Genomic DNA, 24,638 nt, shown 5'->3' with positions numbered 1-24,638 from the left:
CTTGCCCTAATCCTCTTCCATACGTCTTCCTGAGACGTCTTGTGGGCTGGATGAGGCGTGGTCATTGTCTGGGCTTCATCAACTGTGGGTAGGAGCAATAATGTTTTATCCTCGTATCAGTACGAGGATAGGTTGTTGTAGTTCCTAACACTGTTTGATGATAAAATCTTTAGCATGCTTTCTTTCTATTTCTTACTAAACATTCATAATGCAGCTAAAGTAAAACAACCCAATGTTACAAGAGGAGATGGGTGTTCAGTTATTAAACAAGTTAAAATATCCAGTTTAAAAGTAACACTTTGAGTCTTTCACAGATTACCCATGAGGCTTTAGATATCTAATTTTCTCCCAAAGCCTCATGGGAGCTTAAGTTGTTGACTGTAGAATTAATAACTGAGGTTACCTGAGTTCAAATCCTGATAGATTCAAGGATAAATATTTTTTTTCTTCTCTGTGAACAGAATCTAACGTTGGGTTATCGGAGACATGGATTTAACCGGCATAAAATAAAAATTAGACATCTTATCCACAGCTCAAACATGGCGTGATGGGACTGTGTCTATCTCCGTCTGATCTTTGCTTCTGTCCTGTCTGAAACGCTCCAGGCTGCCAGTGAAAACCTTTATTCTCTTAAACAGAAAGGCATGTTTGAGTCCTCATCTGTGAGTGTCTGAACTCTCTCCCACTCCCTCATCTGTTGAGTATAAAGCACGCATCCTCAGGAATGCATCCACCTTCAGCTGCTCTGCAGTGAGTTCAGACGCTTTCAAACATCAACGTTTTCATACATTCAAGAACCATAAAGAACAAAGACTTGCATAGCAGGAGAAATACTTACATAACACTTAAATGTACCCTAAAACCCGCCATTCCAAGATGTGGGATAGGTGTTGAACAGAGCCCTCAGTTTCAAATAAGAGGTCAGAAGTTGAGCTAGGTGGATCATGCTCATCACCTTTAGTTGATTTTCTGATTAAAAGATGGTAGGATGTATCTGCTGTATGTTTAAAGGGATCATGTTTTTCACAGGTAAACAACATCAGCACCCTAAATACAACCTGATGCTTCCCTGACTTATACTAAACAATGCATCTTCATTTCACTGGTATATCGGTCAGATTCAGAGCCAGCACTGGTCAAGTACTGGTCCAAACTGGATCAAATTATCTGAGTAGAAATGTGGATGTCACTGGAGTTCTCTTATATCAGCCATTTATATGAACCAGCTCATATTTGGTGCTGAAGGTTTCTGCCAAAGGATGCAGCAGATGAAACAACGGTTGGACCAGGTTTAGAGAGAATGATTCTCCGTTTCCTCCCCTAAGCTGACGGTTAAAAAACAAAAGCTTGTGAGGAGAACTAGAGCCTGATACTACAGTAGTAGACCGTCCTGCTCCCAGTCTACAGGAAACACTGTAATCTGAGTCTGTGTATACTATTACAGATAAGTAACATTCATACAGCTACCATCCATATGCTGCACGTGACTTAAAGGAAAAATTTCTCTAAACATATTTAAACAAACACACTAAATATAGAAATCCTTTATTACTATTAAAGGTTTAAATACAGCAATAAAGAGATAAGCTGAAACATGAAATTCATGGCTACAGTCTTAAGCCAATGTGTCACACTTCGCCTTAACAAAATATTTGGCTAAGTAGTGGATTAAATAGCGTTCTACACAGACAATGTGCATTTATCAATAATCAGAGGGTGCTGAAGAACCATGCCAACTAACAAGGTAGAGTAAAATTACTAGATTTTGTACAAACCTGACTCTCCTAGCGTCTAGCCTGTTGTTTGCAAACTTTCAGCATGTGGAGAATGTGAGTGTGCTCAGCTGTTGCCTTGAAGTCATGAGGCCTAGCTAATGTAGTGACTGCCTTGGAGGAGTCTACTCCTGTATCCAAACCTATAAAGCTTAATAGAAGATCAAAAAGATTAGAGGCAGGGTTATGGTGTAAGATTGATTTATTTCTTTGCAAACCTGAGACATATCTTTGGTTAGCTGACTATCTGCAATTGCTACAAGTTGCCAATTCTGACATAATGATGAAACAGCAAAACATTTCATCACATTCAAGCAATAACCTCTGGTTGGAAAATGACCCAGATGCAGAAGTGCAAAAACCTGCAGTTCCTTTAGTGGCCACTAGAGGCTATGGACAGCACTAGTAGAAGTTACATGCACACCCCATGTTAAAATGCCTTTTTCTTACAGTAGAAATGAACTTGTTTAGAGCCTGGTATGACAAATTGTTTCAATTAGAATAATTCACATCTTCATGGGCACACGCTGTAGGAGGAATTTTTTGCAACTCATCTGTGTTGGTTTTAAGAAGGACATAAAGTTATGCACAGTAAAAAAATACTTAATGAAAATAAATTAGGCCTATTCACAAGTAAAAGTAGCGACCAGTGGATGCCCAAATGTAACGGAGTAGAAGTATCGTTTTTTTAATCACAAATGTAACGGAGTAAGAGTAAAAAGTACTCAGCTCAAAAACTACTCTCAGAAGTAAGAGTTTTCAAAAGATTACTCAAGTACATGTAATGGAGTAAATGTAACGCGTTACTACCCACCTCTGAAGATACGTTTGCACCATGAGCGAAGTCATCCACTGAGTTAGAGTTTCTGCCTGTGACTTTCAGTGCTCCTAACAGACACTTAGTCCACATTCTTCCTCAGTCTGCGTTGCGTTTCTAAGAGGTTAACCCTTTGCTTTGTTCTTGCCAGTGGAGACTCACGTTACCACAGATTTTGTGGTTACTGCAGCTCTGTCATACTGTAAATATTACTCTCAAAAGTGTAGTTTAATTATATGAAGTGTGGACTAATGTAGACAGTGGTAAATTTAACTCTACATGAGTTCAATTAAAACTGTCAGTTTTGCAATGTGTTTGACTTTATTACCTCCACCAAGGAGGTTATGTGATCAGGTGGGTTTGTTTGTTTGTTTGTTTGTTTATTAGCAACATAACTCAAAAGGTTGTGGACGGTTTTTCATGAAATTTTTTCGAAAATGTCTGAAATTGCATCAGGACGAACTGATTAAATTTTGGGAGTGATCCGAATCACTGTCTGGATCCAGGATTTTTTTAAAGGATTCTGTACTATTGGATGATAGGGCTAATGGCAAAGGGCTGCGCTGTTACCACTTTACACCAGGAGATAGCGGACACGAGTAACTTCAATCCCAGCAGCATTTTTGGGTGTGCTTCTATTCAAAGTTTTGGAGTTTATGGAGTTTGAAAGACGCATGTCCGGTCGAGGAGATGAGTCGGAGCGTAACAGAGAGAAAGACAGCGAATTGTAGCGAGAATACACACATTGCTGGGAGGAATAGAGGAATATTCACCCTCTGCCATGACTTCCAGTCGTCCAGTGAGACCATGGGTGAGACTGTCAGTGCATCTGTTGGCACCAGCAGGCAATGCATCTGCCATGACAGTCCACACGTAGTGAAGCCAATGCTTTGCCTCACTGTGTGTCCACCCCACTTGGGGGAATAATTGGCGAATACCATGGTGGGGGCCACATGGTGACGTATCCAGGAATTTTTTTAAAGGATGCTTCACTATTGGGAGAGAGGGCTGATGGCGGAGGTCTGCACTCTCTGTGTGCTTTTCTAGTTATAGACATGCGACTCTGCCTGAATATCCTGGTGGAGAGCTGGATTTCTTGGATTTCTTGCTAATAAGAAAAGATCAGATTTTACAGCAAAACTCCTCAGTTCTTAAAGTAAACTTAAAATTAAATGCCTTTTACCTTTACTTGAGTAGAATTACAGACTAGTACTTTTACTCTGACTTAAGAGAATCTTAACCAGAGTAACTGTACTTGTACTTAAGTACAATAGTTGTGTAATTCTTTCATGTCTGGCTAGGGGCCGCCATTGAGGAGCAGCACATAAAGTGATGCTGCATCGTTGGTGTTTTGGGCTTTAGGCTGATCGCATCACGTCCCCCTTGATTCTGAGTAACAAGAGGAAGCAGTGAAATCTTGCCCTGTGAAATGGGCCGACCCTTAAAGCTCCTGATATGTCATCAGTGCCTGGCAATGACAGCTATGTAAACAAACATAGCAACCATACTAGGCGTTTCTATTATGAGTGACTTTTTAAAAAAATATTATTTGAAATCAAAATTATCCTAATGTATTTAAAGAATTTTTGAATTATAATATAGGTTTGTCTTCGTAATTTTTAAATCTTGTTAATGAAGAAACCGCGGACATTTGCCCACTCCTTGAGCAAAAGACTTGCCAGTGATTCACAAAGCATTCTGGGAGATTTCCCATAAGACACAGGGTAGAATGGATCCCTGGAAAAATTTCAGTTTGGAGGACCTAGTACTTCACCCTACCCCTCTAATCCAGCAAAAAACAGGACACTATCCCTTGACTTAGAATATGCTTGACATGTAAAAGTGGGGCTACGTTGTAGGGACAAGGGGGGATTAACTGGCCTCTTTTCTATTGAGAACTAGTGCAGTAAAGTCATTTGCATTTCTTACAGGTAAACCACTGCCAAAATGACACAGTGCTGAAAGCAGGTAAGTGGGGTGCTCTGTGGAAATGGGACAGATGCCAGTCTCCATTTGAAGTTATTATAATGTTAGATTAACTTTTAAATGACTTTTTTAAGGTACTAAAGCTCCATGTTGTTGTTGTTAATGGAGCTTTAAGGATAAAACCAGTCATACAGGAAGAAATTAGGAAAACCCAGATAACCTTTGATTAGATGTAAGTCTCAAACACACCTGGTCAGTTCTCAGCCCTGCATTTATGAAGAGTAAAGGAACGCCACCTTTTAAAGCTGCAGCTCAAACTTATCAACCTCCTATAAGGAATGATGGTAGCTAAATACAGGCACCTGCTCAGCCACAGGTGTTGAATAATGTATCAGCCGGGTCACATGATGTCAGCTCTGAATGATTAACGCCACCGTCTCCTCTCGTCATTGTTTCCTGCAGCTCTGCAGAAGACACGGCCTCCAAACAAACACAGGGAAAACTCAACAGGTGAGTGTTAGACTGTCTGCTCAGGTGTGTATCTCTGGTCTTTACATTCTAATGTTTTCTCTTAGATAAGCTGTCAAATGTTTTGAAAAGTTTCTGATCTTTTCCTACTCTGAAATCCCACCTGTTGATGCTGAGTGGTGTTTGATTTAAGCTCAGGTGTTTCATTTCAGTGTGAGGAGGTAAAATTAAGTTTGTTAAAGTTGTTTAAGTGTTCTTATCGCTCTGTTTGAGCGTCATAGTCATACCTTTCCGTCGTGAAATCAGACCTTTTCCGTCTTCATTAATGTTTCAGAGCAGGAGTCTCGCTCTAGTGACTGAAGAGAACAGCTGATGGTATCCCATGATGCTCTGTGGCAGAGGGCCTACCTGAATGATATCAGCCTTTTCCTATTTGTTGCCAAGGCATTAGGTTATTGAATTGATTGATCTTTAATTTAGGTTTTTAAAAGGATTTTTAAGGGTAGCTGCGCAATTTTACTAACTCCTGTCATATTGGGCTGTGCAGGTTATGTTTTTTATAGTGCAGGTCAACGGAGGTGAATGTAACTTTATTTAAACACTAAGAAATGCTTGCAATACAGTCCTGACCCTAAAAAAAGAGGAGGCTTTTAACAACAGTCTATAAATATCTGGGAAGTGAGAGGTCTAGTTGCTAGAGTTTTTGGGGAGGAATGTTGTCCCATTCTTGTCTCATACAGCAATTTAGCTGCTTAACAGTCCTTTGTCTTCTTTGTAGGATTTTCCGTTTATGATGTCCCAAATGTTTTCTGTTGGTAAACTCTCTCTACTTTTCAGCATTGATAGTTCCTTTCCCAATTTGTAGGCTTGTCATGTCATAGTCACTAACGCAACCCCATACCATCAGAGATTAGAACTGTGCAGGATAACAAGGCCCGTATCTTCTTTAGTCCACAGGACACAGCGTCCATGGTTTCCAAACATAGTTTCAAATTTTGATTCATCTGACCACAGAACAGTTTTCCATGTTGCCTCAGTCCATTTTAAATGAGCTTTGGCTCAGAGAAGACAGAAGTGTTTCTGGATCCTGTTGGCTTCTTCTTTCCATGATGCAGCTGTAACTGTCATTTGTGGATGGCACGGCCAGCTTGTTAACAGACAACAATTTCTGGGAGTGTTCCTGAGCCCATGCAGTGATTCCCAGTACAGGATCATACCTGTTTTAAATGCAGTGGCCCCTGAGGGCCCCAAGATCACCTCATCCTGGCCAGGGACAAGTGCTTGGCCACCTGTAAATCTTTAGTGATGATGTAATGTAGGCTTTGTATTTTTTCCTGAAGCACATTCAATCGCTTAGCATATATTAACCTAAATGTGGTTGGTTTTACTACCTTTAACGCACCAAAAATTTGCTGTCTTTACTGCCATATTTTTACTGTTATTATTGACATCACTTTGAATCATTTTTGCTTCTCCCTTTTACACAGCTTATGTCCCTGTTTGGATCTGCAGCTCCTGAAGAACAGACATAAACCATGAGAGTGAAAGAATGAAAGCAGGAGTGACGGAGAAAAAGTAGAAGGAGTCAAACACAGACATCGCAGTGATGGCAGCATGGCTCAGCCGCCTGTCTCTGGGTGACGCCTGGTACAACATGTACTCTCGTCTGCTGAGGACCAAACCTGTGGGCTCCATGGCTCAGAGCGCTGACGACCTCACCGAGCTCGGGGGGGGCTCAGGGGTCGGCCTCGCCAAGGTCCTGACCACCGTGGACTTGGTGTCGCTCGGAGTGGGTAGCTGTGTCGGCACAGGGATGTACGTGGTCGCTGGGCTGGTGGCTAAGGCGATGGCTGGGCCTGGAGTCATCCTGTCTTTTATCATTGCAGCAGTGGCATCCATACTGTCAGGTAAGATGCAACAACACAGAGGTCAAGAAGATATGGAAATGAAACCATTCATGCTGCAGCTGTAGTTAAGTATAACTATTATTTCTTTTTTTTAAGGTTCATTTTGGGGTGGGGGTTGGATTTAATTATATAAGACAGCTGAAGCATCAGAGAGTCAGGGAAGACATGTACCAAACATGTGCCGAGACCGGGATTCAATCCCATGACCAGAGCAACTATGGCCTCTGTACAGGTGACTGCTTCACCAGCTGAGCTAAACTGTCGCTCTATAGTGAAGAAAATTTAGATGCATCTTTTAAAGGTCACCTTTTTCAAAAGTTAGCTGCAAAATTTAGTGTTGAATTAATACATTTCTTGGGAAATACTACTCAACCAGTCTATGACTGCTGTCTGAGGAGCCTATGCCATTAAATGATGGCTGGATGATTACAGTAGAGGTAGGACTGGCGGACTGATGTGCAAAGTTCGAATTAAATCCCTATGCGCAATCTTGGGATATTGTGCTCACAAACATAAGGGCCCAATCACCTTGACCTTTCACCTTATAGCCCCTAAACTGTATTAGTCCCTCTTGAATCAGAGCAAAAATTTGAGCAAAGTTTGAAAAAATAATCCTCAAAGTGTTCTTTAGATGTCCTGTTTATAAGAATGGACATACTTATGTACGGACAGACGACCCAGAAACATACCGGCTTGATTAGTACACTCCTCGTGTTCCACTTAGATGCAAATTCTATCTCTGCAGCGTTGCATGCTCACTGCAGTTTGCTCAGGCTGATGCTGTGGGTTCTCACCCACTGAATGCGTTTCTGGAGCGATGTGCAGTGGACTGCTGCCCTGAGCTTCTGGAGATGTGAGATTACAGGACCACTGTGATTTCACACAGGAAGAGGATCCAAACAACAAATTACTTTGCTTTTATAGAGTTGATTTGCTGTTGACTTCGATGTTATTCTGACCTGTTGCTTGTGCCGCTGGATGTGGCATAATGTTGATTTTGTGATGAGAATAACACTGTGGAGTCCATGCATTGTGTTGTATTTTAAACCAAGTCATTTTAAATCTCAGCATTTGACTTCCTGTCTGGAGCATTCTAGTCAATGTGAATTGATTTTGGTTGCAGTTGTTGCAGAAATAGACTTGGAGAGTGGAGTGGCACTTCTGGCATGCCCTGGAGATGGACTAGAGTGCATGCTGTGGATGTATAAAGATCGACTTTAAAGTACATACATACTACATACAGCTTTACAGCACTAGTTCGTACACCAGTCTTCTGCTAAAAAGAAGCACTGTACTGTTTGATACAACAGCTGAGGCTTGATCTCTTCTCACTTAGCCCTTCAGCTTGGTTTTTTTGTGTTCACATCTAGGAGTAGGGGGTCCTGATTCTTGTTGGAATGAAGGTGAAGTGGTAGGGCTGCACGGCCCTAGGAAAGGAGTTTTTTTTTCAGAGGCACACTCCCAATCAAGTGTTGCGGGGACTCTCCGAGAATACCTTGTGAAACATTGGCGAGATTTGATTGTTACAACAATAATCTAATAACATAATGTTGTTTCAAGCATTATGGTCCTTTTAATTTTGGACAAGCATTTTAATAGAATCACTGGTATTAGTCTGCTATTGTCTTTTCTGTTGACTCTTTTCTTGACTCACAGCAATGATGTAAATGTTAAAAAATGGCACGAACTTTTGGAGATACCTTTAGTTAAGGTGTGTAGATATTAACAGACTCTAATCAATTTAACAATTGTTTTTGTGTTTTATTTTGAAGGGGTGTGCTATGCAGAGTTTGGAGTAAGAGTACCGAAGACGACCGGCTCGGCCTATACCTACAGCTACGTGACAGTAGGCGAGTTTGTGGCATTTTTCATTGGCTGGAATCTGATCCTGGAGTACCTGATCGGCACGGCGGCGGGGGCGTCGGCTCTCAGCAGCATGTTCGACTCTCTGGCCAATCACAGCATCAGTAACTACATGATAACACACCTGGGCACACTCAGAGGACTCGGTCAGTATCGTCAGTATGGGGATGATTTTTATCTGATTAGCAGAAATACTAAATGTAGTTGCCATTCACTTCACCAGTGCTCGACCCCTTTCAATTCACATTCATCAGAAGGGGCAGATTTCATGTTTTCATTATAAGGTTGGACTATTTTCAGAGGACTGAGTCTCAGTCTCAGTTTTGATCAGTCTTTACTGAACTGCTGCTGTTATGTTTCTGTTCCTCCAGGTAAAGGAGAGGACACTTACCCCGATCTCCTGGCCTTGTTTATTGCCCTCCTCGTCACTGTGATCATTGCTCTCGGGGTTCGTAACTCTGTGGGTTTCAACAACGTCCTTAACGTGATCAACCTGGTGGTGTGGGTCTTCATGGTCATCGCAGGACTCTTCTTCATCTCCGCCAGCAACTGGGAGAGCGGGAAGTTCCTGCCTTACGGCTGGTCCGGGGTGAGAAATCCAAACAGTTCCGCTGTTGTTTTTTTGGGCTGAAATCTCCAAACTGCTTTGAAAGTGATAAAAAGCACAGTTGTGATAAAATATTATCACCAAAGTGAATGTTTTTTTCATTGGTCAGGTGATGCAAGGGGCGGCGACTTGCTTCTATGCCTTCATCGGCTTCGACATCATCGCAACAACAGGTGAAGAGGCGAAGAACCCAAACACCTCCATACCGTACGCCATCACCGCTTCACTGGTCACCTGCCTCACTGCCTACGTGTCGGTCAGTACAGTGGTTTAACATGTAGTTTGACCCATGTCCCATCTATCAATAAGGAGGTGAGGACTATGATCTATACTGCAGCCAGTCAGCAGGGGGAGCTCTAAATATTCTGATTTCACTCCTGGGAGGCTGTTGTTCCGTCCATCTTTAGATAGTATAACTACAATACTTACATGGTTATTATGCCACACCTTGTTCTCTTATATCATCAATTTGATGGAGGGAACATACAAGGCCTTTGAATGGTGCACTCACACTAGAAAATCCCAAGCATGCTTGACCCCCAAAGTCCAGTTCGTTTTAACAGTGCTAGGTTAAATGCTGAATCACAGTACACTTCCTTGGCCCTGGAATTGATTAAAGAGGTGGGCCTCGGCAAAGAACAATTGCTCATACACAAGCACAGCTGTGTGTTGTGCATGTAACATACAATCAATACAACCATTTCTCTTTAGAATCCCTTTTTAACAACGATGAGTTGCATATTTCTCTGCTGTGCTGACTCAGACAGACTGCAAATCTTGTAAACTACTGAACTGTCATGCTAAGGCTCGGTTAGTGTAAAGACTAGAGTGAGTCAGTTTTTTTCTCCAGAGCAAAACATATTCTTGCCAGGAACACTCTCGTCATAGATTCAACCATTTTATTACAAAATGGATCAACAGTTTTACTTGGCGGAGATGGCCCTGCTCAAAAGATGCTCCCTGGGTTCATCAAGCAGCATGCTGTGACTATTCAGGGAGTGCATGGCTAGAAACCCCAATATAGATAGACACATTTATGATAAAATGTATTAAATACAATAAAATTAGTTCAGAAGCAATTAATCCATAGTAGCATGAATCTGAATATGAGGGTAAAACAAGCTTTATGCAATAAAGGAGGTGGCTGGGGTGGAAGAGGTTAAGCTTTACCAGCAGCTGCAACGTGGTGCATCAGCATTTATGAAAGCAAGGATTAGTCAGAGGGATTTCATATTTAAATTCACCGCTGTGTTGAGAGAAAGAGCAGTGATTGGCTGTGGGAGCCAGGAGGCGATAATTGGGATCAGCTGGCTGTCAGCCAATCACAGCTGGGTGAATGACATCTGTGTCCTGCATGAACTAACGCTAAGCTTCATTAAACTAGAGTAAATGAACAGTCATCAGACAGTTTTATAATGATGTAAAAATATTTAATGGTCCCTTGTCAAGGGAAGGGCCAGGTGATTTATCTGTTGATTACTCTTCTGTAGGCTTTAGCTAAGAACTTGAGCCATTGCTAGCTTGTTTTTGGAGGTAGAGAAGCCTCAAACATCCACAGTTGGTGCAATACTGTTGATATTTATGCATTTTCCCTTGCACAGGAAGAGAAATACTAGATGAGTTCTCCTAATGTCCTTGGTCATTTAGTCCAGTGCTAACATCCATACGTTCACCCTTATCTCCTCCCTACAGGTGAGTGTGATCCTGACTCTGATGGTTCCTTATAACCTAATTGATGGCTCCGCTCCTCTCATGGAGATGTTTGCGGTTCATGGCTTCCTGTGGGGGAAATACACAGTGGCAGCAGGCTCTATAGCTGGACTCACCGTCTCTCTGCTTGGCTCATTGTTCCCCATGCCCAGAGTCATCTACGCCATGGCCAGAGATGGGCTGCTGTTCAGGTAAGACCTCACTCGAATGTTCCAGTAGATCTAGAGGTTCTGTTCCTGGCTAACCTTTGGATCAATATCCATGTAGGTTTTTGTCTCATGTATCAGCGCTCACAAATCTGTAAGTAGTTTAGTTTAGCAGGTTGTGTTCCTGGCTAAGCTTTGGATCAATGTCTCTGTAGGTTTTTGTCTCACGTATCAGCCCTCACCCACACTCCTGCCGTGGCCTGTGTGGTGTCGGGGAGCTTCGCGGCCCTCCTGGCTCTCCTGGTGAGCCTCAGGGACCTGATTGAGATGATGTCCATTGGCACCCTGCTGGCTTACACTCTGGTCAGCGTGTGTGTTCTCTTACTTCGATACCAGCCGGACGAACAAACCGACACTCACCAGTTTATCTCTGAAGATGACATGGATGGTCTGAAGCACCAGGATGATGCCGCCATCCCCACCAAAGACAATCACATGTTAATCGGAGACTCAGATGGTGATGGTTCATCGTCTTACCACGCTGGACGGACTGAAGGTGAAGGAGACGACTCTGATTTCCACACAGGCCACGCATCTCTGCTGAAAAAACTTCTGGGAGGTCATTACTACACTCTGCGTCTACGGCTGGGGATGCCGGATGCGTCGGCTCGTCCTACTCCTGCCACTGGCCGCATTGTGACTCGATGCACCCTCCTCCTCTTCTTCACATCCTTCTTCCTCTGGTCCACTGTTATATTTGGTGTTGAGCAGGGCTCAGGGGCGGGGGCCGTGTTTTCGGGACTCCTGGCCACGCTGATGGCGGGGTCTTGGGTGAAGCTTCTAATTACTATCATACAGCAGCCAGAGAGCTCGAGGAAACTGCCTTACATGGCGCCTTGTGTTCCCTTCATCCCTGCGGCGGCCATATTGGTCAACAGCTACCTCATGCTCAAGCTGTCTCCTCTGACCTGGGCCAGATTCACTCTCTGGTGCTTCATAGGTAAGACAGATCATTACTTATGGATTTCATCAGACCCATTAAGTCTAAAGAGAAAAGTTTTGCATTATCCGACAAGATAGTTTTAATTAAATTAAGATTTTAGCTGCATAAAGTGTTTATCCTATCTATGCATCATGAAATTGATCCAATAGCTACAAAGCAGTTTTGTTATTGCTGCTACTGAAGTGTAGTACTGATCACCCTCCAGTTGCTTAAAATGCAAAACTGGATATGTTGCCACCCTAAATTTACTGATAAATACAAACCCCAATTCAAAAAAGCTGGGACGTGTAAACAAAAAAAAGAGCAGTGATTTGCAAATCATTTCAACGTTTATTCAACTAAATACAGTACAAATTATTATTAAATTATTTCATGTTCAAACTGATCAACATTGCCATTTATTTTTAATAAACAAACATTATGGATTTGATGCCTACAACATGCTCCAAAAAATGGTACAGGAGCATGCTAACCACTGTGTTACATAACCTTTTCTACACTCTGTAAGCATCTAGGGGCTGAATATGCTAATTGTTGAAGTATTGAAATTGGAATTCTTTCCCATTCTTGCTTCATGATCATGTTAAGTTGATAAACAGTGCCGGGTTCAGGCTTAGACAGGCCTGAATGTAGTCCTGACCTGAATGAAAATGTATGCTTTATTATGAAGTATAACACACGACAATGGAAACCCCACACCTTTGAGCAACTTCAGGTGTACATGAAGCAAGCCTGGGGAAGAATACCACTTTTAATAATTCAAAACTAGTTTCTTCAGTTTCCAGGTGCTTACAGTATGTTGTTAGAAGAAAAGATCATTTAAAACTGTACACAAACATGATCCCGTCCCAACTGTTCTGGAACATGATGAAGGAATCATATTTAGAAAGTATGCTTCATTAAAAAAAACTAATGAAGTTTATCAGTTTGAACATTAGATATCTTGTCTTTGGGCTGTGTATAGTTGAATATAGCTCACTGTATTTTCTTTTAATTCACATTTTACACATCCCATATTTTTTGGAATTGGGGTTTGCAATTGAGAAAAAAATAATGGGAATATTTCTTGATTAAAAAGCTGATTTGGCTGGAAAATGCATGCTTGTCTCTCTCATGTTTACTCCTACAAAGGTAGGCATAAAAACTTGGATGTAGATTCAGATGGCAGGTTTTCTTCTCTGTTGAGGAACAGCAGAGAAGAAACTTTACAGCCCGTCTTTGTTTTCTGTTAGTTCTGCCATCTGTTCACAGATGATGGAGAAAGGGAAGAGCTTCCTGCCTTATGGAACACATGAAGGTGTATAATCTGTCCAGCTGGCATCTCTACTGGCTGTCCTTCCCTCTGAGCTCCTGGCTTTAATAGTAACCGTGTGTCCGTCTGCAGGTCTGCTGATCTACGGCTGTTACGGAGTGTGGCACAGCACCCTGGAGCTTAACGCCCGGGAGCAGCAGGCGCACGCCAGCTCCTACCAGCGCTACGACGACCACCTGGATGACACCTTCTCCCCTGATGACAACCTTTACCCCCAGGACCAGGATGACAGGCCCTACCAGGGCTGGTCAGCCCCAGAGGAGAGAGGATACCCGTACCAGCAGCAGCAGAACCAGTACCAGCAAGAGAAGCAGTATGAGGAGCTGGAAGGAGAGGAGCAGCAGGGCCAGTATGAGGAGAATGGGGACCAGTATGGGTACCAGTCTGCACCAGGAGGCCAGTATGAGAGCAGAGGAGGCAGAACCAGAGGACGGACCAATTATGGCTTTGATGCAGATGAAGAAGAGGTCTGATTGGGGATACTTCCTGTGTTTCCCCCCAAATAAAAATTTTGAAAAATCGGAAATTAAGAAGAAAACGTTGAAAGTGCCTTCTACATGAGACACTAACAATCTACATGATAAACAAAGTAACATCATAAACTTACTTAATATTTTCTCCTTGTTCGGATATCAGGGATGAAGATGGAGGAGTGGGCACAATAATGGACAAGCTGCACATCACAGTCTATGAATGATGACTGCAGATAGCCTTGTAAAGATGGATTGATCAGATTTTATATCATCAGGCTGATTCATCTTGCAAAACTTCAAGCTGAGACAGTTGTTGCTGGTCAGAGAATGACTAGACCAACCAGGCCATAGCTAGGGCATGGTTCAGTTGTACTGCCATCCTGTAAACTGTGGCAATTGATGAAGAAGAAACGCCATGTATAGTGAATTGTGGGTGGTTTTACCATTAGGCACAGGCAGGCAATTAGCTGGGGTCTCATGCTTCAAGGGGACCCAAGATATATATTCATAAATTTGCATCATGACTTCTATGCCTGAAAGAACTTAGAGTGATTACAACATGCATTTTGAATGTAAATAGGGATCAAAAGTGAGTTTAAAATCCTTCAAAATATGTTGAGATTATCCAAAAACCTGTTTTTTTTCTCTTCTCCTACCTCGTTGCTCAGATTGGTCTGAAATGAATGTGACAGACAGAACATTCATGCTATCATACTCCAAGATTTTTCCAAAGGTTCTGTTCTTCCCAGACATTGTCTATGGGATGTTGTCCAGATGGATGTGAGATGACATGGATATATGACACAGTCTATTAGCAGTCTTATAGCATTCCAGGGTATTTACAACCTACCTTTAAATGATGTTGAGCTTACAGAAGATCAATCAACATGAATCCTGTCCTGTCCTAATGGTGTGCCTGCAGATTTTAATCATTAACGATGTCACACTTTTGTTCCTCTTTTCATCTTTTTTTTATCATTTCTGATCTTGTGGGAATGCTTCAGTGAAATCTAAAGAAAAAATCCTCCATTAACATACAGCATACACTGTCACTAAACCCTGGCCAGACAATCATGAAGTGTACTGATGTTTCATGAAGCATTTAATTACTTTCAGCCTTTGACCTTGATATTTGAACACAGTCCCTTTCCTTTTGAATCATCAGAAACACTGTAAGAGCTAAAAGACAAAAAAAAATACAGCAACCACAAAAAGTTAACATGAGTGCAACCCTTAGTATGCTCGTGGGGTTAGATCGTGAAAAACTTGCTCAACAGAAACTTTTTAGAGAGGAGTTAATTTCAAAAGTACCTCTACCTTAACAGTAGTTTTACAAACACATTCATAAAAACACATAAAATGTTAAAAACAAAATACCTTGTTCTCACTCAAGCCAGGTGCTTCAATGTAAGTAACAGGAGCCTAACGTGAGAAAACACCTTTCCTCCCTGCAGCTGCCAATTTGTTGTCTATTAGATGCACACTACGGATTAAACCGGAAGTACTTCAAACAAAAGCAGGATATTGTAAAAAAGTGATCCTTTACAATAATAGACCCTCATGAGAGTAATTTACAATCACTGTGGACTACACACCTTAAACAATGCACTACATGCTGTTGAAAAAGAGACCTATGTGTGTCAGATGCTCTCTCAATTTAAAATATTCCATTTTATTTAAGAAATAACCATTTAGCTACCATCAGAGCTAACATAAGCATCCAACCACTTAGTCATCTTTTAATCAGAGTTAAGGTACATTAGTTAAATGAACATATTATTGAAGCCTAATGGAGGAACCACTGGTTGTACTTAAGCTAACCACTGAACATCAGCTGTGCAGGTCTGCCTTCAAAATCCTATTTAGCTATATAGCTACATTCATGTTTTTCTTGCTTAAGTACATGGTGTTTACTGTTAGGGAGGATTTTCAACTTTCAGAAAGTGTTTCTGTGTGTGATCATGAGAATGAGTGTTGTATTTTTGTGTTTCATGAATAAATGTTTCATTTAGAGTGGATTTTTTTATTCATTTATTTTGAGATTTATTTAAAAACGTTATTACTGCTAGCACAGTCAAAAAATCTCACAATACAGGTACATGTTAATACAGATTAGAAGGTAAATACTGAGAAATATGCATAAAAGCTATACAGTTTAAAACAGGCAGGTAATACAAAGCAGAAAATATTGCATCTATGTGTTTCTAGTAATACAACAGAAATGTGTTCATGCAATTTAAAGACAGGGAATCATCAAAATAACATACAAAATGTAAATGCAAGAAAAAGATATTCAAATCACCAAAAGTAAACATTAGAAGACAGAAAACTTTCTATATGCATCTATAAAGTCACATTTAGGTGCTGCTTTTCACTCAGGACAGTATCATCCTCATGTAATCCTCATGAAAGAACAGGATTTACTTCAGTTGTATGCAGTTGTAGATGGAGCTTAGAGCTCTTTCAGCACATTTCTCTACCTGTTGGAGTAGAGCTCAACAGCTGTGTAAGGCTGAAAAAAAAGCTATTTACACATTAAGATTCTAGAAGCACAAATCTGACCACGAGGACCCCCACTGAGGGGATCTACTCAGCAAAGCTGACTTTTATGCTTTCAAAAGATCCTCTGTGGTTTCCTGATTTATGAAGCTTATCGTGTTGTAATTAGGCAAACACTAACAGACCAAAAATGTGTCTGAAAAAAGGAAGGCAAACTGATTAAAAAAAAAGGCCCTGTTGATATTTGAATTAATGATATGTTTTGGCTGAACTTTGGTTTGTGAATCCATGCTCTGCAAGTTATAAGTGGCAATCTGATATCAGAACTCACTGTTCCTCCTCTTGTTCATACATCGTTTCTGTGGCTCTCTCATCATGGCTTGGTATCCCTACATGTGCAGTGTGCAGTGAAGCTGCCTCTGATAAGAATGGAAGGGGGGGGGGGGATTAGCCATGAGCTAAGAGGCTAGCAGTGCCTCTTTAACAGCTTTTCTCCCTCATGTTGTTATAAACATACTTTCAAAGGACATGCAGATATACTATTCAGAATAAACCATAGTTCAAGATGACAGATATTGAGGGAGTGGTATGACTTTCAAAAACAAGTCTGCTCTAAGAGCAGGCTCCTATTTGAGGGAGGTTTTTTTTTTTTTAAAGAATTTGTTTCAAAGACATAAAAAGCCAAAATAGTACCAAATGAGGAGCTTTTTGGGAGCTGACTCTTATTACTAAGCTGAGACAAATTATCCAGAACTCGACAGAGTTGCATTTCCCATCACTTTGAGCGAGGCTACATGGAGGTAAATAATTCAACTTCGTTTGTTTATAGATAAAAATAAGGCTATGCTCTATGTTTACTATCAGAATACAGCAGATTATGCAGCTGACTGGGTGGTCTTTAATGCCAGTACAGGTTGTGACTTCACAACCAATCCAATCTGGATGAAGTCATCCCAGACCACCTCTGTGTGCGGTCTGAGCTATCAGATATCAAACTGTTTTCAGTACACATTAAGGTGCATCCACATAAAGCATTAAGGATTCACACTTGGTATCTGAATGCCCAAAACAGATATACTGTAAATCTCTTTGAATGCATGTCTAAATGGGGTGCAAAGGCCTTCTGGATATGATTTATGTAATAAAACATTCAAAGTTTTGTAAGCAAGTTTGTTAATTACCTAAAAGAGGGGCATGCAACAAGAAAGTTCATATTTTTGATGCACATCACATTAAAAAGATTCCAAGGCTTGACATTTTGTTAAGATTGATCAAAGTGATGGGTATTATGATATTTACATACGTAAAGAAAGTTTTACGCTGAAAACACACTTTTTAAAAGATGATGGGAAAAGTATTGGCAAGATGCCTCAAACTTGAGAATTAAATTTGTATTGGGTTTTTGGTTGCTTGGAAATGTGGGCGACGCTTAGAAAGAAAAGGGCGGGGATAGATGGTGAAACAAATATTCTATAGACCAATTTCATTTCAAATCTGCCTGAGGCTTACACAGGCGATGAGGTTTGGTTTTTAATGCTTACATGTAGCATGGCTAAATGAAGCAAAACATAAAGTTACACAAAAGTGTGTTGTACCGGTAGATAAACGTTTATTTGCCAATACCAATACCTGCATTTTCAGCAGTATCACATATGTAAACATGGTAGTTCCATTCATAAGAGTTTCTGGGGCAAAAAGCTGTGGGTATTTTTGATAGGGGCATATTTAAAGGTTTTTGTAGTTGCAAAAGTTAAACTTAGCCCAGAGATAAACTTGTGGTTAACTATGCATGTGTGATGGCTGCCACACATACCCTGTGACAGTTTGATGTGGGGATAGTGCACATCCTCAAAAATGAATGCTACGCAGATGCAAGATGAAGTATGCACACGTCTGATGGGGCATTGGGTAGACTGAATGTGACTACATCAGTACTCACATGTAGCTTCAGAACACTACTCTTCACATCTCTACAGCGTGTCATATTCCCTTTGAAGACACTGATATGCCTGTCAAAGGAGCTGGGACAGACAAATTCTGTCTTAGAGGTTGAACTTTTAAATTTGTAGCTGATGGAAATACGATTGGTGTGATCGTTCATTGGGTGACCATGTTAACTGGTGACTTCAGGTGAGGTGCATCCATGGCTGTTATATCTAACAAAGCGCTCTTTCTGTTTTCATCCGCTGCTGTAACAACCACATCTAGGAATGAAGCCACTGGTTAATGTGATCACTAATTAAAGCAAAACACTGGAGCAGTTAGGTCCATGCATGAAGGAAAATGTTGGAGAAACCAAGAGCCAACGGTGTGTTCTGACAATCAAGTAACAGTCTTAGCTGATCTGTTGTTACTATTGATTATCAATTTTAATATTATGTTAGTTTTGAGCTTGAAATGATCACCATATTCACTGTCCCCATGTTTATAGTTTACATCCAATGCGTCAGGTAGTGTTTTGCAGCCTGAGCTCTCTGGGGTGATTTTATAAAAATGCTTATAATGCAGCTGGATGTGTATGCAAATGCACAGTGAACCAGCGAGTAAATCTCCAGGCTAAAGGAAAAAAATTAAACAGACATGGTAATTTAGTTTGTTGTAATACAAATTAAAGACAAAAGTCACAAAATTTGGGTCAAGTTCCTGATACGACTGGTGATTTACAAAGTTTGGTGTCACCATGCCTCAACTTCATTTTTTTTAATTTGATTTCTTCCTCACTGATGTTCTACGTTCTCTATTTGACTCCTGGCTGCAGTTGGACAAAGCTCTAAAGATGATTATGCACAAATTTAATGACTCATTCTCACATATAACTCAGCTAAATGTAGAAAAAGAAAATCCACACTCATTTATGATGATCTCTACAGTCTATAATTGACCTTTACACTCGAGCACTCTTGGCGTGGTTGGCAGGTGGGTCCAGCGGTGTGGCCGTGCCCCGCTGTCTGGAATAATAGAAGCTGTTGTCCCTGCTCGGGGTCCCAGGGTCGACGCCGAAGCAGCACAAGATCACAGATCCGCCCAGGAGGCAGAGGGCCGTGCCGACCCAGCCGGCATACAGGGAGAAACCAAACGACATGAGGCCGTCATCCTGGTGGGCGCCGATCGGGAACCAAATGGTGGATATGACGCCACAGACGGCTGGAAGAAACGAGGAGACACAGAGGAGGGTTTAGAGGGGAAAGAGGAGAAATAAAAGAACATTTGTAGATTTAACTAGATCTTAAGCAGGATTGCATGAGTTTCTGTTTGGTGCCTAGCTCCATCTGGTTGCTCGTCCCTGAGGCTGCAGACAGGAAGTACCGGTCTCTGCCAACAGGAAACAGGAGAGTCTGACGGATGAGCCTGGTCAGGATGGGGAAGACCCTGACTCTCCTTCCACCCCTCCACCTTCCTGTTTGTGGGTCTTCTTCCAAGGACCAATGTTGCTGATGTTGTCTGGACAGTAAATTTGGAGGACTCGTCTCAGGCAGCCGTTAGTGAGTATCTGAACCTGACTATATTGGAATTGAAAAGCCAGATTTCCAGCCCATGCCACCTTCTCTTTCCTCAATGCTGACAGCTCCCCTTTACATGCAGCGATCCTCAAGGCCTGGTCCAACCCACCAGGTCCAGGAAACCCAGCATGCAGTAAGCTTGATCAGGCTTTGAAAAGCATCCCAGATGCCTGTAGAAGCAAAGCTGCAGCTCCCATATCCTTAAACCTTAGCCTAGATTTCTAACTCTTCAACTATAATCGTATGAAAACTTTTAGTGCGCTGGTGTCCTGTTGCATACAGCAGGTGACTTTTACATTTTTCACCCCTGGCCCTGAAACATCCTGAGTCCACCAATGTGTGTGATTAGATTCTCTAAGGTGAAATAACTCAATCACTAATGAGAAGTCTACATTAAGCATGCCTTTCTCTATTGTTTTGCCTCTCAAGGATCTTTCGAACATTTCTGAAAATGTAACCCAGCACAACTGTTTCCAATTCTCTGTCCTGTTCTCCAAGTATGCACCTGTCAGCAGGGGGGATTGTGTGCTTTTGTGTGTTTGTGTTTGTGTTTGTGTTTGGATCTCTCCTCACCCATGAGAATAAAGAGAACTCCTCCCACCCTTGCACGGCGCTGCTTAACGGTGATGGTGTCATTCTGCAGCCTGACGCAGGGCATCGACATGAGCACGAGTAACATCGCAGGGAGACCGAGCAGACAGGCACAGATCATCAGAGCACGGGACGTCTGGATGTAGGCTGAAAGAGAGAGAGAGATGGATTAATAACACGAGGAATGTCCAGCCACCAACCATGCAGCTGTTCTTCAGAGGTGGCATGAAGTTTGTCTGCACATGTGAACAAATTTGCAGAATAAATTTTCTATTTCTACCTTATGTTCTATTTTTAAGCAGCACATAAGAGTGGAAACATGCTCACATATTCTTGACTTAATTCTCTAAGGACTTCCTTAGATGACATACGGTTTAATCCAAAGATACAATGTGTAACTTAAAAATTAGGGCTGGCAAATGACCAATTTTTTGAATAAAAATTAACCAGTATTTTTGAATTGTACGTTTTGGTGACTGTCATATTTACACCAGTGTAGTCTGAAACCATGACTTAGAGCTAGGAGACAGCTTCAAAGAGCTAATCCTGTCAAATACGTTGTTATATACTGCTATATGTGAAGAAATATGCAGGAGTGCATGTACAAAATGACTCACTGATGTCCAATGACTCCCATTTACGTGACCCTACACTTTCCAGAAGTTCATGTGTAACAGATTTCTTTTGTAAGAAATGAAGCTTAGCGTTAGTTCATGCAGGACACAGAAGTCAAATGCCCAGCCATGATCAGCTGATGGCCAGCTGATCCCAATTATCACCTCCCAGCTCTCACAGCCAATCTCTGCTCTTTCTCTCAGCACAGTGATCCATTTAAACATGACATACTTCTCCACTAATCCCTGCTTGCATGAATGCTGATGCACCACACTCCTGCTGCTGGGGGGGCTTGACCTCCTCCACCTTAGCATCCTCCTTTATAGCATAAAGCTTGATGCACTCTCATATTCAGATTCATACTACTTTGGATTAATTGCTTTTGAATTAATTTTATCATATCCAATACACATTGTCATAGATTTATCTATCCATATTGTGGAGGTGTCTAGCCATGTGTTTCCTGGAAAATGTAGCATGCTGTTTAATAATTTTTTAAGCAGAGCCTCCTGCTCCAGTTAAAACTGTATGTCCAGTTTGCAATAAAATAGTTAAATGTGTGACAAGTGTTCCTGAATGAAACCCAGTTAGGCTTTATTACGGGAAAGGATTTCTGCCAAGCGTTTGAGGTGCCCCCATGTACTCAGGCAGCCTCGGGTTCAAGCCTGGCCAGCTGCTCCTTTCCCACGTCTCCCTCTCTCATTCCTATTACCAACTCTATCCACTGTCCCATATATTATGCTTGACTAAAATTAAAATCTTCAAGTCGTACAAAGTTAAATAAAAAGTGGAAAATGCAACTTATAGACCTGGAGAAAATAATATATTTAAGCAAATCAACTATATTGCATTCCTACCATGGCATCCAGGTCACATCAATTCAGTATGACACCCAGTTATTTGCTTTTTCATTGTCAAAAGCAGGGAAGGTTATCCAAACAACCAATCCGTCCTATTTTTTGGCGGTACCAAAAGTATCGATCCAACCTTAAATTGTGGAGTTAGACATGCTGCTTGCATAGATCCCCTCCTGCCAGGTAACAATATGGTTGCAAGTACAGCTGCTCGGTAGAAACATAGCATCAGTCTACAGTAAGAATGGTCTAGGAGTGAAAAACCTTGCAGCAAAAGAGAGAGGCTCTTCCATATTTGAAATATCAAATTATCTTGAAGCTTTTTTGAGTGGTGTGCAAAACAGTGTGTTTTCTCTCATTTCTGAAATGAACATTTAGTGGCTTTCAGGTCATCTTTGATAGAAAAAAGACAACAATTCAAACATTTAGGGAAAAATATATTATAAAATTAGGTTTAAAAGTTCAAAAGGACTGATAAAAATGAACACTCCGCTCTGTTTCTTCTCAGACAAACCCAAAGAGTACTGCACGTTATATGTCAAAGGATGAATTCTCATAGGTTAAGCTAAATACCACCTAAACATAATGTAATTCATAACATCCTTCTGATAATTACAAACATTCAAAAACCTCCACATCTGAGCAGAAAAAGTGTTAAAAGTTTTAGAAAACAACTTCATCTTTAAGTCAAACTAAGTCGAGTAAAATGTGGAAAACTGTCCATGAGTTTTTTGGAGAATTAGACCAATAGAGAAGGAAAAAATAAAAGATCCAAGTAAAGTGCACAGGTATTAGATCCCTTAGGCCATGTTTAATCAAAGTAGCCCAGCCTCAGGACCAAACACCATCTTTACAGTGACAAACCACAACCCACATAAAATACAATCAGCCAATAAAATATACATAATGAAGAATGATGCAGTCTGGACCTGAGGTAATACCAAACATCACTCTGTGTTCTCTTTATGTTCTCATAGCTCCACTTAGTCCCTTAGCTTAAACATAACCCACATTTCGTGGGTTTTTGTGTCATATTTATGCCCCGTTTTGCCAAACAGCCTGCGTTAAATCCAACTTTAAGCATCTAAATGATGGATGTTAACCAGCATTACCGCCTCCCTGTTAAACCCTAAAGATTACAGCTGAACTTCAACTTCTTCTCCAGATTTTCTTATTCCTTCATCTACTCCCCACTGAAAAAAAAGCTCTGGGACCCATTTAGGGGTCCCAACCCACCAGTTGAGAACCCTTGAGTTAAGCAAATGGCTGCATTCCACATCTGTACACAGAGAAAGGAGCCAAGAAAGAGGAATGGGGGGTGGTAATTTTTTTTAAACTAATTTTCAGGTAAGCAATTAAGAAATAAAGTTTAGAAGTTTAACTAAAGTGTCTGAAATGAAAATCAAATACCACAGAAGACTTTTTTAAACCCTCAAATAAACTTTTAAATGCAAGGCACCATGGGTCAAAACGATCAGTTCTCTTAAAAACTTTACGCACAATCTAAATACAGCACAGTTATTCAAATTTACGAAATGATGGTAACACTTTCTCCCACAGTCCTCCCTCTCTCCCCCCTCTCTGTCTCACCTGGCAAGCTGAGGATTTGGTTGAGCGCCACGCAGTGATAAAGCGCAGGAGAGATTACGCACTGCGCCCATAGTCCCCGTGAGCCCAGCTCCTCCATGCGCACGCACGTAGCCACCGTGTAGTCGCAGGTCCGGACCCAGTCGTTCGTGGCCGTGGCGACGATGATTCCCACCCAGCCTGCGCAGCTCGCCGCGCTGCCCGTGATCTGTCTGCACATGAGCGCCATGGAGCCGCCGTGCGTCTTTACGCGCTGGAGTCAGCCGGAAAAAACGATTACTGTTCCAAAAAGTGCAATTCAAATGTGTAAAAATCTCTCCTGTTCTTTTTTGGAACCTTATTTATCAAAATGTTGTCTGTTGACTTAAAACGATTATTTAATAGAAAACTTAAAAATGCACTTTTTGGGGGCGTTTTTTCTCCTCTGAGGTAAAATAAAAGTTCCACCAAAGATTTCTGCCTGGAGTAATAAAGTTGTTATACTTAAATTGAATTTAGGATCGAAAAAAAGGAAATTAGAAAAAAAGTAATCCAGCAGCGTCCTGTCTGTGCGCCTCAGTCTGATCAGCAGAAAAAACCACTAGAATAAGATTTATCATCGGGTGTGGTGAAAAACAAACCCTTCATTTTTTAGCCAATCAGAACGCGAGAGAGACCCTAACCTAAACCAGACCCGGAGTCAGACAGACGCAACCAAGAGAGAAAAATAAAAAAAAAACATAAATCCATCAGAGATGCAGCAGAAACACATTAACCTGTACGCATGCGCAGATGAGAGGCTTTTGGATGTAGAGTAGCTTACGGGAACTGGTGTGATGTGAATCCGAATAACCAGTCTTTATAATCACTCACCTGCTTCACTGTCGCCCCCTGCTGGCTTCCATCTTCAGTGATCAATATGAATTCATAAAATAAAAAAAGATGAACGATAAAAAGAGTAATACCAGACAAAAAATTTAAAGCAATGTTATAGAATTGTGAGTTCATA

The 24,638-nt window shown here is 41.3% G+C and overlaps 2 protein-coding genes across 2 annotated transcripts; one reads left to right on the top strand and one right to left on the bottom strand.

The window, feature by feature from the left end:
* Positions 1–6,589: 6,589 nt before the first annotated feature.
* Positions 6,590–14,004, top strand: LOC121527711 (probable cationic amino acid transporter). The gene is made up of 7 exons (XM_041814737.1): positions 6,590–6,890; positions 8,663–8,899; positions 9,125–9,342; positions 9,470–9,616; positions 11,053–11,261; positions 11,432–12,216; positions 13,604–14,004. Exons 1-7 carry the CDS (start codon positions 6,590–6,592, stop codon positions 14,002–14,004), a joined length of 2,298 nt encoding a protein of 765 aa, XP_041670671.1.
* Positions 14,005–16,018: 2,014 nt separating this feature from the next.
* LOC121527000 (claudin-11-like) lies at positions 16,019–24,638 on the bottom strand. Its single transcript, XM_041813631.1, has 3 exons — positions 23,654–24,638; positions 20,577–20,741; positions 16,019–19,647 (listed from the first exon to the last, which is right to left on the bottom strand). The coding sequence occupies exons 1-3, from the start codon at positions 23,877–23,879 to the stop codon at positions 19,388–19,390; spliced, it is 651 nt and encodes a 216-aa protein (XP_041669565.1). The 5' UTR covers positions 23,880–24,638; the 3' UTR covers positions 16,019–19,387.

The sequence above is a fragment of the Cheilinus undulatus genome, linkage group 19 (assembly GCF_018320785.1).
Source record: "Cheilinus undulatus linkage group 19, ASM1832078v1, whole genome shotgun sequence".
Lineage (NCBI taxonomy): Eukaryota > Metazoa > Chordata > Actinopteri > Labriformes > Labridae > Cheilinus > Cheilinus undulatus.
This window is presented reverse-complemented; position numbering and strand designations above follow the sequence as displayed.

What these genes read in the sequence shown, in the direction of transcription:
- LOC121527711 (XM_041814737.1), top strand. Translation starts at nt 6,590, where the DNA reads ATGGCAGCATGGCTCAGCCGCCTGTCTCTGGGTGACGCCTGGTACAAC. An exon ending in TGCCTTACGGCTGGTCCGGG is followed by an intron (nt 9,343 to 9,469) that starts GTGAGAAATCCA and finishes TTCATTGGTCAG; the next exon opens with GTGATGCAAGGGGCGGCGAC. An exon ending in CACTCTCTGGTGCTTCATAG is followed by an intron (nt 12,217 to 13,603) that starts GTAAGACAGATC and finishes GTCCGTCTGCAG; the next exon opens with GTCTGCTGATCTACGGCTGT.
- LOC121527000 (XM_041813631.1), bottom strand. Translation starts at nt 23,879, where the DNA reads ATGGCGCTCATGTGCAGACAGATCACGGGCAGCGCGGCGAGCTGCGCA. An exon ending in CCAAATCCTCAGCTTGCCAG is followed by an intron (nt 20,742 to 23,653) that starts GTGAGACAGAGA and finishes TCTCTCTTTCAG; the next exon opens with CCTACATCCAGACGTCCCGT. An exon ending in AGTTCTCTTTATTCTCATGG is followed by an intron (nt 19,648 to 20,576) that starts GTGAGGAGAGAT and finishes CGTTTCTTCCAG; the next exon opens with CCGTCTGTGGCGTCATATCC.